General features: G+C 36.9%; 1 protein-coding gene across 1 annotated transcript; it reads left to right on the forward strand.

Moving 5' to 3' along the window:
- The first annotated feature begins 12,633 nt into the window (after window positions 1–12,633).
- On the forward strand, window positions 12,634–16,606 carry LOC120326018 (uncharacterized). Its single transcript, XM_039392224.2, has 7 exons — window positions 12,634–12,869; window positions 13,524–13,776; window positions 14,129–14,219; window positions 14,757–14,956; window positions 15,100–15,183; window positions 15,471–15,564; window positions 16,221–16,606. The coding sequence occupies exons 1-7, from the start codon at window positions 12,751–12,753 to the stop codon at window positions 16,292–16,294; spliced, it is 915 nt and encodes a 304-aa protein (XP_039248158.2). The 5' UTR covers window positions 12,634–12,750; the 3' UTR covers window positions 16,295–16,606.
- Window positions 16,607–21,137: the final 4,531 nt, after the last annotated feature.

Below are 21,137 nucleotides of genomic sequence, written 5' to 3' on the forward strand. Positions count from 1 at the left end.
AAAGTGGTCGGAAAAAGAATCCAGCAGCAAATTTCTCACTGAATTCGTTTAAATTTGGAATGACAAAAAAATTTGAATAACAGTTTTCAGAAATTTATGCGTTTCAAAACTCATCATTTCTGCAAGGACTCTTAGTAATGCCATAAAATCAATAAAAAAAACACTATTTTGTGCCTGCAACTAATAGTAAGCCTATGTTAAATAAAGGTGCGGCCCGCAGTTTTACCCAGGTATTGATATCTGGCCCGCCTGTGATAAAGGTTGCACACCCCTGTTTTATGTCATTGTAAAATTCAAGCGTCTCTGCCAAGAATAGGGTCTGAGACTAACTTTGAAGCCTGCAAATTACGTTTTTATTACCTTCAAGGACTTTTTTAATACGACCGCGAATGCTGCAACAAATTTTTTTTTTCTTCTGTCCGTACATTAATTCCAACACGTAAATTCAATTATTCTGTTTATACAGACTATACTCACGTCACTCGCTAATCATCCAATGTTTTAAATGCATGTCCTACAACAAATACCATTTGCATATTGAGTTTCAAAGGTCCGGCCCAGTAACCAAGTCTATATCTGTAAGTGGCCTATTTAGGGAAGTAATTGCCCGCCCGTGGATTAATTAGTACTACCCACAAACTTGTGTATCGTAAAAAAGTTGAACTATATTATACACCAAAGTCTAGCTAAAGGGAGATTCATCGCCTTAAGCGCGATAATAAATACAAAAAGCTGGCAACATTTCCATATTTCTCTCAAGGTGTACTCATGCTACGATTCATGAACAACTACTTTCCTCATATTTATTTCCCGAAATCTATAAAACTTACATGGTGTCATAAACTGCGCAAACAGTTGTTACCGAAACACAATCTAGCTATTAAAAACGGACTAGTTCCCACCGACTAAAGGGCATGACTAACACTGTGTCGCTTACCTTAGAATAAATACATGTACTTCCGTTGCATTACAGAACATATGTACATTATGCCTGCTTTGGGCAAAATTACGTAAAAGCAAAATTTATATCACATTGCCATTTTCAAGACGTTCCCGTCTATAAATTTTCACTTGGACAACATAATTTGCCATTCGCATCCAAAATACGCGTTGCACCCGAGGTTAAAGCTATATACCAGCTTCAACCAACAAAATTATCTTATAACTTGACTGACTTTGTCTTCACACCTTGATGATTTTCCCTTTTTCATCTGACTCGGTGCTCGTGTGCGCTGATTGGCGGTAATGCAGATTAAAGACAAAATGTATCCCGTGAATATATCCGCTAATTTTCGAACGTATTGTTATTTAAATCGGCTGTTTTGACACGACGTGTGATCAACTAGCACATATTCGGACAATGAGCTAAATACGTCTCATTCGACCTGAATGTCCGAAAAGGAATATTTAAAAACTATCATACGTCTGCGGCTGTTTTTTGAAAAGAATTTTTAAGGAATTCGCAATATGCTGACCAGTTTTTTCCATACCCGATCGCGACCATAACTGGGCAAGTGGCAATAATTTGCTATATGATTTGGCTGTTATATTTGCTTCCCCTGAGTTATGACCAAGTATGAAATCCTGCCAAGACATATCTGACACTATGACAAATTTGTGATAAAGGTTGCACACCCCTGTTTTATGTCATTGTAAAATTCAAGCGTCTCTGCCAAGAATAGGGTCTGAGACTAACTTTGAAGCCTGCAAATTACGTTTTTATTACCTTCAAGGACTTTTTTAATACGACCGCGAATGCTGCAACAAATTTTTTTTTCTTCTGTCCGTACATTAATTCCAACACGTAAATTCAATTATTCTGTTTATACAGACTATACTCACGTCACTCGCTAATCATCCAATGTTTTAAATGCATGTCCTACAACAAATACCATTTGCATATTGAGTTTCAAAGGTCCGGCCCAGTAACCAAGTCTATATCTGTAAGTGGCCCATTTAGGGAAGTAATTGCCCGCCCGTGGATTAATTAGTACTACCCACAAACTTGTGTATTGTAAAAAAGTTGAACTATATTATACACCAAAGTCTAGCTAAAGGGAGATTCATCGCCTTAAGCGCGATAATAAATACAAAAAGCTGGCAACATTTCCATATTTCTCTCAAGGTGTACTCATGCTACGATTCATGAACAACTACTTTCCTCATATTTATTTCCCGAAATCTATAAAACTTACATGGTGTCATAAACTGCGCAAACAGTTGTTACCGAAACACAATCTAGCTATTAAAAACGGACAGTTCCCACCGACTAAAGGGCATGACTAACACTGTGTCGCTTACCTTAGAATAAACACATGTACTTCCGTTGCATTACAGAACATATGTACATTATGCCTGCTTTGGGCAAAATTACGTAAAAGCAAAATTTATATCACATTGCCATTTTCAAGACGTTCCCGTCTATAAATTTTCACTTGGACAACATAATTAGCCATTCGCATCCGAAATAAGCTTCAACCAACAAAATTATCTTATAACTTGACTGACTTTGTCTTCACACCTTGATGATTTTCCCTTTTTCATCTGACTCGGTGCTCGTGTGCGCTGATTCGCGGTAATGCAGATTAAAGACAAAATGTATCCCGTGAATATATCCGCTAATTTTCGAACGTATTGTTATTTAAATCGGCTGTTTTGACGCGACGTGTGATCAACTAGCACATATTCGGACAATGAGCTAAATACGTCTCATTCGACCTGAATGTCCGAAAAGGAATATTTAAAAACTATCATACGTCTGCGGCTGTTTTTTGAAAGGAATTTTTAAGGAATTCGCAATATGCTGACCAGTTTTTTCCATACCCGATCGCGACCATAACTGGGCAAGTGGCAATAATTTGCTATATGATTTGGCTGTTATATTTGCTTCCCCTGAGTTATGACCAAGTATGAAATCCTGCCAAGACATATCTGACACTATGACAAATCTGACAACAAAGCTAATTGACTAGGTCATAACTAGATGTTACATAACATTTCCCATCATTCATTGATTTGACCCATTGATTACCACGGTAAATAGTCAGAAAAGTATCTGTGTATCCGTTCTTATGTTCAAGTCTTTTCTGAGCATTATCAGATCAATGCGGTACTGCCGTTTATAATTAACTTAAGAACATGAAGCGCCTGTTGTATTTTATCTGTTGTTTGTGCAATTTCGTTTTGCTTTACAATTCACAGTACTACAGGCATCAATAATCGCTGAATGCTTTATATTCGTCTGTCTAACTCTGAAATATGAAATATTGAAACCAATATACCCATAACTCAACACTTTTTATCGATCAGCTGTATAAGAACATTATCTGATTTGGTCAAATGACCAGGTAAATGAATACAGAGGTCAAAACAAACTCCGCAACGCCCATAAATTACATTGAACATCAACAATTACCACGTGTTCGCGGTGACCGTACATTTGAACCCATGTGTATATCCGCGATTTCAATCTATATGCGGATGCTACAACCAGCACCGGATTAACCATTGGAAAATAGAAGCACGTGCTTAGAGCACCAAGCAGAAAGGTGCACCACAGAAATTTTAGAGCAGAATTTTTTATAGTTTATTGGTGTTTATTAAAATATTGCGAGTTCACCAGACGACTCAAACTCCAAAATGTTCGCCTATTTTTCGTCTTCATGTATCATATTAACCTTATTTATCAAAAATAAACACTGAAACTTATTTATTGGACACGAAATCGTTTTCTTAAATTGTTGTTGTTTTTTCTTTCTAGTATTCTCCTTGTTGCTGCATTTTTGTTTTAAAAAAAATTCTTTCCTTTTCAACAATTGGACCAATGAACTATTTACACTATGTGGCGGTTCCACGATCGCATTTCAACGATCTATTGGTCAGCAAAGTCGGGAGTTTTTTGATAAGGTAGACCAGGGTGGTCCAAACCCTGTGGCCTGTCATGCTGATACATTCCGTGCGGCTCACAGAACAATTTTAGCGTATATTTGTATCTAATGGAGAAACGTTTTTAAGTTTTTGTTTTAGCTATTCCAACTGGGGTTGGGATCCCGAAATTCAAACCCCTTTTTCTAACGCTTTATGCCTTTATTTTAGTAATAAAAACACTCCTCTGTTTTCAAGCGTCGGCCATGTGACAGTAGTAACGAAACGCAGAGCCGACTTAACGCCGCGCAGTGTGGTTTTTTTCAGCTAGGTACCGAAATACCAACTCAGACTGACTTGGTTTGTATTTGAGTTTGACGATGGCACTAAGCTTGCTCACGCTGCAACTTTTAAATTACTCAATATAACAATTCGTAATAAAATGAGTGTCGCAAGAAAGGTGACATAAGGAAAACACGGCGGAAACCTATTTCCTTGCCCATCACACAGTGTCTGGTTTGATTTCAAGTAATATCTGTCACGAAAGAATATAATTTGAAGCGACATTAAACGTGGGATGCGCAAAATACAACGGCAATTCTCGGGAATTAACTTTAAAATAACTGAAGGCTTTATATATCTTCTTTAAAAGAACGCTACCCGTGCAACATAATAATAGTCTGATTAGAAAGGGTAAACTCTCGTTGTTTGTTAAATTTGAAGTAAGTAAACTCGCGATATTCCGATCACCTTTGGGTTTTCTCCGACTTGCAGCCCGCGAGACCTTCTCGGAAGTTTTTTGCGGTCCTTCAACCTAGCAACCTTGAACCATTCTGAGGTAGACTACTAGGTACCGGTAAAACCGGACTTGTATACTTTGGTATTTCGATTCACGTTGAGACTGGAGGCATGAATCTTTATTGTCACACTCAGGATTAGAGCTCATCCGATATATCGGCCCGATGTTGCGTGTTTGCCGATATATCATATCGGCAGTAAACGGCCGATATATATATCGGCTATATATAACAGTTAAAAAAACCTAAAAGTGTTCGTAAAAGTTGTTTTATTTACTGTTGGTTGTTATTATTTTTATTAGATAACAGTGGCGGCGCGTCAATAGGGCCAACCGGGGCTATGCCCCGGTTGTTTTTTCGGTATAATAAAAAATATTCGAAAAATACCTCAATATCGGTTGCACAGACTGTCTACACTAGCCATATTCTCCCGACATGGTTCATTTTTCGCTCGCAAAGGCAAAGCCTTCACCGAACGTCGACGGGGCGACGCCGATTTTGCCCCGGTTGCTCATTGTATATCGTATTCTCTCTCTTATCTTCCACTCGCCGCGTTTGTCTCGTTTGTTTTCTGTTTTTTTTACTAAATCATTGGGGCTAGCCCCGAAATTATGACGACACAATGCCGACGTTTCTTACAACAACGTGTTGACATATTCACGCATTCCTTCTCGTTCGTTGGTTGCTTGAAGAGTTGATAGTTTCCTCGCCTTCGTTTTTGTCGCTTGTTTCGCTATTTGAATCAGTTAGAGACCTTTAGTAAATTTGCTTTCGATTTTTCACATTCCTTTTGAGCTCCTCACTTCTTTCCGGCTTCCCATTTCTTAGCCTTAGACCTCATAATGAATAAGGTTGATGCACTACTTCGCACTCCGTTTTCGCAGCTGCCGCTGGAACAAAAATTAGAGGTACAACGTCTTGGGCCTTATGAACCAAAAAATTGTTCACTGGAACAATCCCATGACGGAGGAAAGCGTCGGCGTACATTCTGCGCAGAAACTTGGTATAAAAAACACGAATGGTTGTGTTACAGCGAGGACAAAAATGCACTTTTTTGTTTTTATTGCCTACTTTTTGCTACCGCCCGTGACTCACGTTGGTGTAAATTTGGTTTTAGAGATCTTAAACATCTTTCCGAGCGTGGCAGGGATCATCAATCTTCTATGGAGCATCTGGACAATGCAGTAAAATACCGAACATTCGGAAATGTTAATATTGCAGCACAGTTGGATGAAGGACGCGCGGTTTCTATTCGTCGGCACAACCAAAACGTCGAGAAAAACCGCCATGTTCTTCAAAATGGCTAAGAAATGCGAAGCCGGAAAGAACTGAGGAGCTCAAAAGGAATGTGGAAAATCGAAAGCAAATGGACTAAAGGTCTCTAACTGATTCAAATAGCGAAACAAGCGACAAAAACGAAGGCGAGGAAACTATCAACTCTTAAGCAACCAACGAACGAGAAGGAATGCGTGAATATGTCAACACGTTGTTGTAAGAAACGTCGGCATTGTGTCGTCATAATTTCGGTCTGGGCTAGCCCCGATGATTTAGTAAAAGAAACAGAAAACAAACGAGACAAACGCGGCAAGTGGAAGATAAAAGAGAGAATAAGATATACAATGAGCAACCGGGGCAAAATCGGCGTCGCCCCGTCGACGTTCGGCGAAGGCTTTGCGAGCGAAAAATGAACCATGTCGGGAGAACATGGCTAGTGTAGACAGTCTGTGCAACCGATATTGAGGTATTTTTCGAATACTTTTTATTATACCGAAAAAACAACCGGGGCATTGCCCCGGTTGGCCCTATTGACGCGCCGCCACTGTTAGATAATACACTTATGTGGTTTATTGTTTTTATAATTAAATTACACATGAAGGGGCACCAAAGTCTTCATTGCTTAGGGCACCAAAGGGGCTTAATCCGCCCCTGGCTCAAACCCATGGGTTAGGGTTAGTATGGGTTCAAATATCCGTAAAGCAAAAAAAATCCATAGGTGCAATAGTATGCAGGTGCAATTGTCGAGGGTTCAAATGTACGTGGGTTCGAATGTAATGGAACCGTTTTCGAGTGATATCGATATCATGATGGTATCATATTGGAGCAGGAAATGAAATTGGCCTGTGAGCCGCCCACTCATATCTTTCACGAAACTAACGTAGGCAGGTCATGATACAATGCACTGACGACATTCACCCATTATTCTTCACTGCGGTCGATTATACGTCTTGATCAACATTTCGAGACAAATTACTGTGACAGCAGTCAACTGTGGTCAAAGTTGCGCACCTCAAAAATAGCCCCGCTTTCTACATAGGTTGTGCAAGTTATAATTTTCAAACTGCTAGATTTGCATTGGCAACTCACCAACAAATGCAACTTTATCTTGCATGAAAATATAAAAATTAGCCATGAGGTTATATTTGTTGAACTTCTCAAAAACCAATTGTACCTAACCGCTGGTCCGCGAAGCTTTTTAGCTGTCCGCGAAAAAACTACTTCGCTATTTTTCTGCCGGCGTAACCGCTTGCTTACCAAAAATATGAGATACGTTTATAAGGCATTTTGTCTTTGGTCGTTATATAAGATAGGTGTGGTATTGATTGCCCCGCCGGTGACATGGCCGAAATTTGCTATTCTAGTGTATTGTTTTATAATTTCGAAATATAAAACAACAAACTCAGGGCACTCAAGGACATGATGCTCCGTACGGGTTCCACATATTTTCGTTCCATGCTTCGTTTTACTTCAGAGTTATTAATGAGAAAATCTGTGATATAATATTATAACATTGGACTAAAATTAAAAAATAATCTTATACAGACATATATAGAGTTCAAAATTATTTGAATTTATGTATATTAGAAGTATTCCTACTAGTTTCCCAAGTATATATCATACATTCCTTACAATCTCACGCACTTGACCACGTTTTTCTGCGTTTCGCCAAATAATTCGACGTTCCGTTTTTATTCTAAATCGCTGCGGTTTTCATGAGAAACCACATATATCAAATTTCCCGAGGGTTTCTCGTTTTTTTCCGACGCTCGGCCAAAGCCGCAGATGTCATTATAGTGACGCTAATATGAGACCCTGTAATTGCATATTGTAGTACCTCGTTCCTTGTCCTTCGATCACTTTTGGGTTTTCTTCGACTTGCAGCCCGCGAGACCTCCTCAAAAGTTTTTGCGGCCCGCCAACCTCGCAACCGTGGACCACCCTGCATAGAGCCAACAGACATTTTAAATTAAAGTCCAGTTGTTATTGAAAAAAGCGATTTTTTTCATAACGATAAAAAAAATACCGATAAGTACAACAATAACATAATAGCAAAACGTTCCATAGGTCCACTTCGTGTCCAAATAGACATTTTTTTTATTAGATCCTGTCTTTTGTTTGCTATATGGAAGAAAATTTCAAAATTTTATTATATTTCAACAGTTGAATTTCGAGTAAAGGCCCATTTTTTTTATAATTTACCTGTAATTCTTACAGGCAGGAAAGTGTCTTGGACAAGTGGTACACGTGATTTCTGAGACACCGGGATATGATTTTGACACAGGCGGTGTAGATAGTAAGATCACATCCGCAAGCAAGATTATACTCTGGTATATGAGCTGATGTGAGGCACACAAATATTCCACACAATATTTCTATGCGATATCAGTTTACAATTACGCTATCATAGCTCTGAGTTTATCGTAACTAAGGAATTAAAATGAATGAACGATGCGATTCACGATATACGGAAAAGAGTATACAAATATGTGACATATATATACATAATTGTTATCATTTCATCAAAATCTATTTTAAACTTATATTTGAACGTAGAATTCCGAGTAAAATCGGTAGCATTTTCATCAATTCTATAATTTCAGGAATAAATATTATAATATCGTCAGGCTAATAACCGAATTGCCTAAGTCATTTTTGGCGGTTTTGTGTTTTTTATGAAATAGTTATTTATGCAATGCCGCGCACTTGTCTGTTAACTCAGATGTTATCCCAAGAATTCCGAAACCCATGAAAATGGAGATTTTGTGTGGCATGCGTATTCTTGCAATCGTTTCGTCATAATGAATTACTTACCGCGGGACTATTGTGACGGGACTAAGGGACTAAGATAAAATAAGATCTGGCGAAGTTTTTTCAAGTTTTTGCATCTTTTATTCTTGCTTAGCGCTCATAAATTTGAACTTACACTCCAGCGTAGGAAAGTGTGCACTTGTGATATTCATTCAACAAGAGTGTATTGCTATTTTATTCTTTATATTTATTATATATGGAAAGCCTTATTTTCGTTACAAGTGCAGAGCGCGTTATATTGATGAATTATATGTTTTAAACATAAAAATAATGTTATTGAAACAGATAAGCTATTTTGAGGGTTAGACATCGTAGATACTGGGAATTACATACATTTTCGAGTGTTTGGTTCTCAGGACTGGTGTGTATAGTGAAGTTGCAAAATTGCGTTTGTCCCCAAGTCATAGGCACAATCCTGCGTAAGTCACATTGCGCCATTATGACGTCACATACCTGCGTCATACAAATTAATTTAAATCCGGCTACGACTAAAAAAATAAACCATGGGAAATTATTGACTCTGAATGGCATAACAATATCATTGGGAAGTTATTTACGTTTTTCTCAAAACTGCTAAAAATGACTTACGCAATTCGGTTATTAGCGTGACGATATGTAAGTAGGCCACAATTTTAAGATTTAGAAAAATCGATATGAATGAACTCAATTGTCGGCTGTATATTACGTATATATATTTAAAATTTAATCTTATTACGTTTTGCTAAAGCTGAGAAGAGTTTTGCAGTATTTTGCCGATATAAGTTAAAAATATTTCAACATTTGTAATATAAACTACACTAAACATATTTTAGATTGAAAAATAATAATATTTATCTCATATTCGAATAGGAATACTTCATCCTCAGTTTCTCATTTTATCAAAGTGTAAGACCCAACTAGGTCATTTGAAGGAGTGGGTCAAATCCCGATTTTGAAAAATACTGTAAAAGCTACTCAAAACTAACATAAACTCAACATAATCTGAACTTATTCGTTCTATTTACATATATTGTAATAAAACATATATGTAATATTGTAATAAACAGATAACAAAATCTAAAAGCATTTATCACCAATATATTCTATTCGCATAACCGATACGATTTCACAAAGGACAACCTTTTGCTTTACTAATCGACTATATTACGTAGAATTCATATCAGACAGCGATATTCATTAAATTGTCTAAAAACGACTATATTTTGGATATATATATCGAACGCAGTCAATTTTATGCAATTACAGTAGACTGTTATTATGATTACGACTCTAAAAAAACAAACTTAATCAGAAAAAAATTGCCGACGATAAAATTTAATTGTAACGGTAAACATAAAATTAAAAACGGCGGCACCTAGTAATTTATCGGTGTTTACCCTTGTTCGAGTTGCAAACCCACCTATATTTCTAGGCCATTGATTGTGTTTTTCCTTTTTTCAAGTGATATACAAACACATATAGAAATGTCCTTTTGCTCACATTTGATAATCTTGGACGCGTTAGCAACATCATCTGCCTATCTATGAAAAAAAATAAAAAGACAGTATAATATCCCTATAAACGCGTAAATAAGATCAACGACACCTCATAAACAGGTTGTTGTTTCAACGCTCAATATGCTTTGTATTTCACCTAACCATTTATTTCGAAAACAGAAATTGGTGCAACATATCTCACAAATTATAAACTGAAGGAAATTTGACAAGCAGGTATGAAAATAACTCAAATTTTTGGTTGCAGTAAATGGTGAAGTCAGTCCGAGTTAAATTACGCGGCAATTACGGGGAAAGCTTTTTGTAATGGGAAGAGAGAGTGTAGTTCTTGCTCGATGCATAAATGGTTCATTATAAATAAGAAAAGGAGAAACGTGCCGTACAATATTCCTCGTGTTCCAAGGTTTTATCGAAAAATCTTGAGCCAGAGGAAATAAGAAATCTAGGCATGACATTTCAAGCAAACCAATACGCAACTAGGTGGGTATATATACGTCAATCGCGAGTGCAACAATTGTCAAATTTGCTACTAAAAAACTGAGTATGGTTATAATTCGCGTCAACTTGAGCTCGTAAACGACGTAGGTACGAGTTCAACATGTCTGCTCTGTTCTTGTCCCAATTGTATGAATCTCACTGCATTTGAATACACTAATGCCGAAATATTTTTATCTATCTTAGCCCAGAACATAATATCCTACTTCATTTATATGTCTACTTCAACTAGATACCCGATAATATATATCTACGATAACCCAGATCTATGGGACAAGTGGGGTATATAAATGGGACCAAAAAATATGACAAGCAAGGTACGGCATTTTTGAGACACCGCAAAACAACTCCATTGAATTATCATGTAGATATCTTTTTTCTGTTCATAAATTCAAGAATACACTTTTATCCTTATTCAATTTGAAAATATTTTTAATTCCTTTTCGTTTTTATATACCGGTAGTAGGTATTATAAATCACGTGCCCTGGCCGATCTGTTAGATTATAAAAACTATATATATTCTAAATATTAACTTCTTCAGTTGTACTTTGAAATGATATGAAATCTCCACCACCTGCCAAAAACACTAGAAGCTCTTCGAGTAAAGGAGGACTTTATACAAAAACCGAAGTCTTTTCAGCTACATCTGCCCATGTACCTGTTTTTATTCGACTTGTTTTAATAATTGAGCTGAGTTGCACCGCATTGCTCAAAACAAATATTAGTCATACAAACACAGTAAACGTTTTGAACTCGATTTCCAACCATGACCGAGCAATTGGTGGTGACAGAATACAAAGTTTTTTGCAATCTAAAATAAATAAACTCCAATGAACGGAAGTCCTACTTATTCTAATCCAAAGTGACTTTATAGTCACTTTGTTCTAATCTAGTGGTTCCCAACCGCCGGTCCGCGAAGCTTTATTGCCGGTCCGCGAAAAATTTCGTTTTATTGATTTTTTGCCGTATAAATCGCTTTATCGAAGCCGAAAAGACGAAGTTACGTTGGTTTATTACGCAATTTCTCTTTCGTCGACTTATTACTGTTTGATAATTGCGGTATTAATCGGTCGGCGACGTCTTGGCGCCGAGTAATCACACTTTTCGCTTTTTCCGTTCTGCATGTAGAGTAGAGAACAAACACGAGTACTTGGACTGGGTGGGGAGCCAAACGAGGCTTTCTTGACAATACATTTGAGTTGTTACACAATAACTAAATTGCAACTTACAGGGTATACACACGTCGTATAGAAGTCGAATATGCATTTAAGTAATAGCTTTGCAAACGGATATAACATTTTCAATTTCATTAAAAAATTTGGCCACTGTGCATCTTCCAGTTAATATTTTACTTGTATATGCCATCGGTACGAATATAAGACGATCCTTCAAATGCTGACAGGTGAATTTTCACAAGTGGCGCGTACAATTACGAAAGACTGCCGAGGCGGTATCCAAAATATCAACAAATCTACTCGCGAAGATAGGGTGGGTGTGGTCGTAAAAAGTGGAATTAATCCCATCTATAGGGCAGGCCATGTCTACGCACTCAGAAAACTGTTTAACTTTGAACCCGCGGATAACTTCACAATGCGGTTAACGCACTATAATCCGGTCAAATATTTTCAGTTTGTACGACTGAAGCGGGTGAATAAGAATCCTCCTTTGTCGCGCAATCACTTATAACCGCGGGAATTACTGCAGTGATAATTACACAAATCAAACCCGATCTGTAACTCGCTACACGCACGCAGATGCTACGCAGTGTGACGATAAGAATTGCAACGTTTAGTTTGCCGATCTTCTTTTGCGGTACTGAATTTGTAGCTCTGATTTTAGCGTATGCGATTAATCTAAATCGTTTTTGTGTGCCTGATTTACGTTACTAGACATTCGTTAAGAAATTCTGTGTTTATGAAATTTTATTCACGCTTTAGGTTTAGCCTGCTTGAAACAGTCAAAGCATTATGTTAAACTGATCATTAACATATATATATATACATAAAAAAACACAATGGACGGAACTTTTACAAAAGAAGAAGCGGACGAAGATGTTAATAGCGGCAGTGATGAAAGCGAAGAGGAAGACGAAGAAGAAATACCGCCAAGTCGCCTTGAATATACAGAAGAAAGGTAGGTCTGTTTAGGGCTTGGTAAACATTGCTTCCCCGGTGTACTACTACCAGTCTACCAGGTCATAAATAAGTTTTGTCCGGGAGACGTGTATGATTTGTAACACGATTTGTCAGTTTATATAAAGTAGGTACAATTTTTTTATGATTTACAAATTACCTACTGGGAGTTGGAATCGCATCGATTAATCAAGTATATGCGCCATGTTTCCCCGCGAATGGTATCTTTTGATATGCTGCTATATCCTGAAATCGCCCGTGTATGCCCTAATCCGGGGACCCGTACGTACATACTGCGGTTCACGTGTAAACCAATGAATACATTAGAATCATAGGCTTTACAATCACATATCCAGCATATCCGTTAAATTTTTTCTAATTCGAAAATGATTTTTTCTGAGAAAATTTGGATATGTCAAACCATTGGTGTCTTTTTAACGCCATATAGTTCCTCCCTGTCTGTGATGGTCACATGAAGATAAAGAATCAGAATGTCACGAATTACCCAAATTACACGATAATATTTTTTTATATTGCTATGAACTCGACCTGTATACAAAATTTTGAGACAATGCGAATTATCATTGAAACGCAGTAGAAAGTGATAGAAACCCCGCACATTTTGAAACTTTTCTTCTCACAATTTTTGTTAAAGTGACGATGCAGCCGAGTCTGGTTCTCTGCCTGCTGAGTCCGCATCACTGGGTTCAGACAAAAAGGGGAAGACAGAAAAGAAGGCGGCGATTGCTAAACCTTCGTTATCTTCAACATCAGGCACAACAGCCAAACGGCGTCCACCCTTTTTAGAGATTATTGTAGACGCGATTACGGCAAAAGATGATAAAAAGGGTGCCTCAGCTCAAGCAATCAAAACTTACATACGTGAAAAATATCCAGACATTTCCGAGGTATTTTATACATTATATTATCAACGGTTAAAGAAGAAGTCTTCACTAGCAGTTGAATATATTATGTCTCAGTCGGCTCAGCCGTTATAAATTGATAATCGTGAAAACCAAATATAGCCTGTACTAAGATACCAAATGCAAGTTCAAATAGACGATAACGAATAAAAAACGTTTTTCGTTATCTGAGTGCTGTATGTATACCTTTCATAATATTTCTTCCTTCCAATCGGTCCCTAAAACATTCAATAAGTCTATTAATACAATATTTCAAGATGTTTAAGTTGAGAGAATGTGTATTTTTGTGTGGCTTCTTAAACTAAACTTCAGTGATGACTAATTTTTGTTTCTGCAGAACGTTTTAAAGAAAAATTTCAAGAGTGCAATTCTACGGGGAATCGAAAATGATACCCTGTTTAGACCAAAAGGATCGCAAGACAACAAAGGTGAGAACAAATCATTGGGCATATTGTAAATGTACATGGATTTGAGGATGCAAACACTTATCTGACTAAATCATCCTGAAGTATTAGTGGTAAGAAGTAATCGTACGACAGTCCTTCCGATATCGCCATCTACAAATTCACAGATGTCTATAGCCAGCATGCAAACAATAACTGGAAAGGGGGACGTTGTGAAATCATTTGTCCAACCCTGTTTTAAGAATTTCGGGCATTCAAGTTGCAATGAAAACTAAACTACAATAATTAAACTCATCGTGATCTGACTTGTGCCATTAGCACTATGAAATTTATAAAGTTTTCTATTTGAAACTTTCCCCCAATATTCGACTATAACGAAATATTTCAATCAAGCCACAGTAAATACCCCCTCTCTGCCTAGTCTAAGAGTCCGCATCATATACATAGCTGAAAGGCTGCATATGAACAGACTACATGGACTAGTATACGGCAACAAATACATTGTTCATGCATAAATGCTCGGAATTTCACCCCAATCTGTTAATAATAATCTACTTAAAGGTGCGGTTGGAAGATTCAAAATAAGTCCAGAATATCTGAAAGCCAAGGTGAAAAGCGAAAAATTGAAGGAAAAACAACGCAAACAATCTGAGAAAGCGAAGACTGACAAAGCAAAAACTGCGAGGAAAAAGAAAGCTCCAGCAAAGACTGTCAATGGGAAAGAATTAAAGAGTTTGAAAGAGAAATCCTTGGCTGTTCAGGTAACTTCTTAAAACGATTGTAAGTTATTCAAGATTGTAACACAATCAACCAAAGGGAGTTGTATAAAAATTAACGATCTACTGACATTGCTATAGTTTTTGGTTCAGTTCAAAATTAATCTGCTATCATTATATTATTATAGGTCGCAAAAGAAAGAATAAAAAAAGCCAGGAAGTCTATGGGGCTGACACCGAATGCCAAGCCAAAAGTTGCCCCGAAGAAAAAGGTAACTTCGTAGACAGTAGGCTTTCAAGTTTTAAATATCTGAACTAAATGCAGTCAATTTCAAGAATCCAAATCCACAATACTACATCAAATTTTTTTCCCAAGCTCATTTCAACCATTGCGTTCGTAGAAGTAAAACATAGAAAATGAATTTGGGGAACATTTTACTTTTAAAATTTGCCAAAAGGTAAACGAGAGAACGAATATTCACGGCTCTTGCATAAGGACGAGGTGTAGTCGGAATATGAATTTCAGGTACATGTGTTGATATTTAACTTCCTTTTTAAGGCGAGATCTCTATCGAAAAAGGCAGCTACTTCTAAATCGCCTAAAGTTGCCAAGTCTGCAAAACCGAAGCCAAAGGCATCCAAGACAACAAAAGGTAGATTAGCTCCTAGTCTTGAATCGTGTTTATTTACACCCAATTTAGAACCAGCTCAAACGACAATATATAGTATGGGATGGATGGTCGCGGTACTTCACTATTGCAAAATTGGTTATACTTTTATTGTATTTTCGTGAGTTGGCTTCATAATTATCATTCAAGATATTTAATCGCCCCCCAGTTAAAAGTACTCATGGATGTATCTCGGCCTTTTTCTGTTTTCTGTTTTGACTTTTTCTGTACTCTAACTAAGCTAAAATTCTTTGGAAAAACAAGGCTCTTGCCGATGTTACGGAAATATAAAAAGAAATCGATACTTGGAAACATTCATCATTCAAAAAAGTCATTTCACTAGTCCCTCCGAACTCAGTTCAATATTGCTTGATATTCACACTGAATACATCCTCCTGGATCCGAACTGCTCAGTGCAGCAGTTATGGGAATTCTCTATTTACATTCAGACTATTTTTTCCACATGCCAGGCGTCCTCATGACCGGTATCACGTTTAGGTATACACTGCGACCTGATAATTTCCAGGTAAAATTGTACGAATTGTCCTGAAATCATCCTGTGGAGTATTATTCTAATCTGAACGTAAGGAACAGTCGGAAAGAGATATGTCTGCCTAAGTTGATATTTGTTTGTATTCCAGGAACCACCAAAGAGCCTGCCAACAAAAAATTGGCGTCGGCGGCTACAAAAAAGAAAACGACCAAAGCAAAATGAATGCCGTGTTCGCAGTCTTCTTTCTTATTGGGCGGAACGCTTTATTCTATTGATTCCCCCATTAGCTTGTTTAGCGATAGATTGTCCATATGATATGCACGTCCGCAATACTTTTGTTGCAAACTCTCAAATATGTAGAAGCGAACAGCGGACAGAAATTGTATTTATATTATCACTAGCTTTCTGTTGCAAGTCATTGCATCAGATAATTTAATAGATTGTGTATAGAGTTCATGTATTACTGGTTTGGTGGTTTTCTAGGTTTTACTGTAAGGTGTTTATACATAAGTTAATAAAACAATATCGCTTCAACTCTTGACTCAAATTTTCACTCAACTCTGGATTGGTTAGAATAACTTCTGCCAGGGTGACATGGCTAACAAGAGGGCATATGGATTGATGTGTCGGAAGCGAATTGCATTTGAGCTGAAGCCGCCGACCGCCCTTACGCGTGCGATTTTTGGCTGTATAGCCATTAGCCAGGTACTTCTTTTCCACCGCGCTTGGGGTCTGGTGCAGGAAAGTGGGCGCTGTGAGGTCGATATCGTCATGAGTGCGGATTACTAAATTGGCAGGTTCACGAGTGCAGGTAGACTTTCACCTCTGGTACTGTGATAAAAACACATTTGAAACACAGGACCTGTATCTCGCGCATTAAAATTATATCGATAGTCGGCCTGCTGTAACTGAAAATAAGTAGTGGCTTCTGAAAAAGACCAAATGGTCCCTCGATTTCTAATAAGAAATTCGTGTAACGTGCAGAATCCAACGTGAGCAGACGGCAACGGGATGTAAGAACTGGTTTGATATCAAATCTTTGAAGCCCTATTTCAGATCCGACAACTTTGTCGTTATTGCAAATTCCAGAATTTTCTAATGTATCCTAATGAACACCGTGTCCAATTTATTTAAGCGCCCATGCTTTCCCACCTTTTATATCTGTTGGCATGAACGCTACCGCAGTAGAAATTGAAATAAACAAGATAGCAGTGAGAAATTTATGGACTTTCTAAGTATAGTAGAACAATTGTGACGCAGGCGGTCACACAGAATAAAAACAATGTTCTCCTGAATTAAAATGAAACTTTGAAAAATGATAAAATATCTGATCCCCGTAGTGTCTCGTGTTGGTATCTAGGTGAACCTATACTTTAAGGTGGGCCTGGGACCATCCTCCCTGGCCTTTCAGATAGAATTGCACTGAATGACACTGAAAATCTTATCAATAGCTTGAAAGGATTGTTGACGGGTGTGTTTCCAACCGGGCACAAAAAAAGTACGACAAGGTTACGACAACCCCTGCGAGTGAATTTAACAGCAATAGACTCGGCTAGATCAAGTTTGGAAAAGTCGTAATGCTGCATTCTGAAGAAATTAAATTGAACAATATGAGAAAGCAGATAGCGATCGGAGACCGCCTATTTATCGATCTTTCGTTCGGAGCGACGAAAGTTAGGGGATCCCATAAAACAGAAACTGCCGTTTCCATTCCTTCGCTCTGACTCCATAGCGAAACCGCGTGTCCCATCATTAATTAAATAATGACTCACTAATTATTCGACATAATTCATCCAATCAATATGCTTCCTTTTTTTATTATGGCGTGACACTCTTTTTAAATTTGTGTAAATGCTTCATTTATTTTATACAAATTTTCAATAGCATACTTCTAATTAAATCAAAAACTTACAATTTCTTGTCAACATAAGTGAGTTTCAAGACAAAAAAGCTTGGGAAACACAAAATTACACCTGTAACGAAATTTATCGCTTAGTCGTCAATATAAATAGGACATCATAATATTAATTTCAATTCCCCCCAGAATTTAAATTTATCAATGACGTACCAGGATGGAAATTACCGAAAACGGGATTGCGCAAATGGGTAGACTAAATTAGTAATTTTCGTGTAAAACAAATCGCCCCACCTTGTTTAGGTATTTTTCTTGTACAAATCAATCATATTGATCTCTTTTGGTTTTATCGTGTAGAGCAAATCACTCCTGGTGGATTCGAATAAACTAGATTGGTGAGTTGTTAGCCGAGTTTCGAATTTACAGTGATAGTTTTAGATGTACATACTGTCTGTTGATATAATGAGTTTTCCAGTGTAGGTTAATTTGTGAAAGTATCTTTACTTTTGACAGTATTAAATGAAATTATTATATCAAACGAAGAAAAACTATTAAAGAAAAACTAAGTGGTATTAACTGTCATATATATCAAATTAACAGGAAACCCCAGTTTGAGCAATGTTGAATTTCTGTTTAAAAAATACTAAATTTCAAATACTAAGTTCATTTTATGATTCAAACACAATAGTGTTACTTAGTTGATTAGACAGTAGATTTTGCCTCACACTAAGCAATAATTGATATGAAAATATATGGCAAGAATTTTACTTTTCGTTGATATAGCCTACAAGGCTGCTGAGATGAAAAACTACAAATATATTCAACATTCAATTTTAATATCAAACGTATTTGTCAAAAGTAATAAATGGTTACCCAAATATAAATTCCAATTTCTTGATAATTGCCGTATTCTGTGAGATGATATCCATGGGTTTTAATAAGGGAAATGGCCCACTTCAGAGTTCCATCCTTGAATTTAGAGAAAATATTTTGCTCACATGATCGGCGACAGTTGATGCATTAAACCAGAGCTCAAATACCTATATAAGGAATTACTTGTGGACGAATGGTAGCTAAAATCGAAATTAGTTTGCAAAAGAACATTTGATTTAGTCTATTTCTATCTTGTTTTTCTGTTTGTTTGCCACGTCTTTCCGAGAAATCGACTTAAACTTACTTACGTCATATCTAAAGTTAAGCTGAATGTAACATACATTGACAAATACAAGTAACTGTAAATCATTTACTCACCTGTAGCTGTCACGTATGTTTACTCAGACTGTGTGATTTGAAACGATTGACTTTCACTTCACCATTGAAGCCTGAATCTCGTTCGCGAACGTACGCAGTTATATTAGAATATTTATTGGTTTTTGGCGATCTAGGAGAGTTATCGTCATTGCCACTATTCATAGCACGTCAATTCCAATCACACTATCAATATATATATATATATACTAGTTTTAATTGCCTGGTTTCATATCATCGCTTTAATTAACTATATGACGTTTCCCAATTTAATGTCACGAACAGCGTCTGCTGGCCTCGCCTCAAAAATCGACGCCCATATTTTGACTTATGAAGGATGATAAATATTGGCAAAACTTGTACTTGCAAAAATACAGTTACAATAAATCGCTGGTATATTTATTGGCATTCTTCACAGTAATGGTAGCATTCTATCATCTCGTTCTTTGCGGGGGGAGTCTTCTTGTGTTTCCGCAAGGTTATGTCGGCTATGTTTGGTTATTTAGAATGCGACTCTGTAGAAGTTTGCTCAGTTGTCAAGGAATATAAGACGTACCGCTAAATAGGATGGAGGGCGCCTTGAGGAGCGCACTTGAGGTTGAATATATTATCGCAGCCATATGTTAAACTATGGGTGTAATTATGGTACCGAATTCGAACACCGTGTAAAAACGAATTGTCTTAACTTGCGCCATGAAACGTAGATTCAGTTCACAGCTTCAATAGATATGTGAGGGTGATTTAACCCATTCAAATAAGATTTGTTCTATTTAATTTATAAGGTATGGTATACAATGTTAGTAAAGCAAGGATCTCACCGCCTGCAACTTAACCGTAGATTAGGTATGCAAGTTTAAAAACGAATATCCTCAGAGAAACAAAAGGATTTCAACGTCTACAGATTGCTTATTCAATGAAAATAAGGCCAAGAAATTATATGAAAATAAATCCGGTTGATATGAGTATTTATTATATTGGGTTTAAACTAAAATGTTATATGCGTATTTCATTGCCTGAACAATGCAAAAAATATCAATATCTTGTAATTGTTTTCGTGCTAAGATCGATATATCGAAGTATTGCTAGCGAGTACCGCATCTAACTAAAATTATTGAATGAAATAATAGAAACTTTAGGCCCTATTATAGGGCCCTAAAATAGGCCCCCCTTTTAATTAAAGTCAATATCAAATTCAGTACAATGCAGCACTCAGTAATTGCTTGATCGTTAAATATAAGTTAAATTTGATCGGTTTTGAAAAGGCAAGTCGCTTTTTACTAACGCAAAGGGCATGACGTAACGCAGTAATTGAACGCCAATTTGAGGCATGTATTTTGTCTGATTATGTGGTAAATAGGCTTTTTGCTAGTGAAATTTCATTCTTATTCTAAGCATACCAGACAATCCGACTTTTTGATTTTTAAAACTTTTATGGTATAATGAATTAGTAGGGATTGCATTAATTAGTCATAGACATGTTGAGCGTTTGTTTATTTGTTTCATTTGAATACTATGTTCACTCTGTTTTGGTACGATTCAAAATTGTTACTAGCATCTATAGATCGCCAGAATTAGAGACGTTACTTAGCCTGTAGTTATTCCACCCGATTACACTTGTTCAAAGTATAAGCACGAACAATTAATCTTCCGCTATAATGTAATATTAACGCGCAGATTTTTGTATATATACTTCTTCTTTAATCATGTGTAGCGTAGGGCAACAATTCAATTTGGTATAATGTACCAAGTCTAATTAGCGCGTCGTATAATAAGCCTCGCTCTTGATTATCCATACTAATTCTATAGATTACATATTGAACGTTGCAAAAATAGCAGAAAGCATGCTTGCAATCGCCACAAATTTACGCGCAAGCAATGAACAATTTAAATGGTTAGCATTGTAATTTGTGTTAGAGTATTTTGAAGATCTACATCTAGATTCTGCTTCCAGACATTGTTCAG

This window comes from Styela clava, chromosome 4, assembly GCF_964204865.1.
Source record: "Styela clava chromosome 4, kaStyClav1.hap1.2, whole genome shotgun sequence".
NCBI lineage: Eukaryota > Metazoa > Chordata > Ascidiacea > Stolidobranchia > Styelidae > Styela > Styela clava.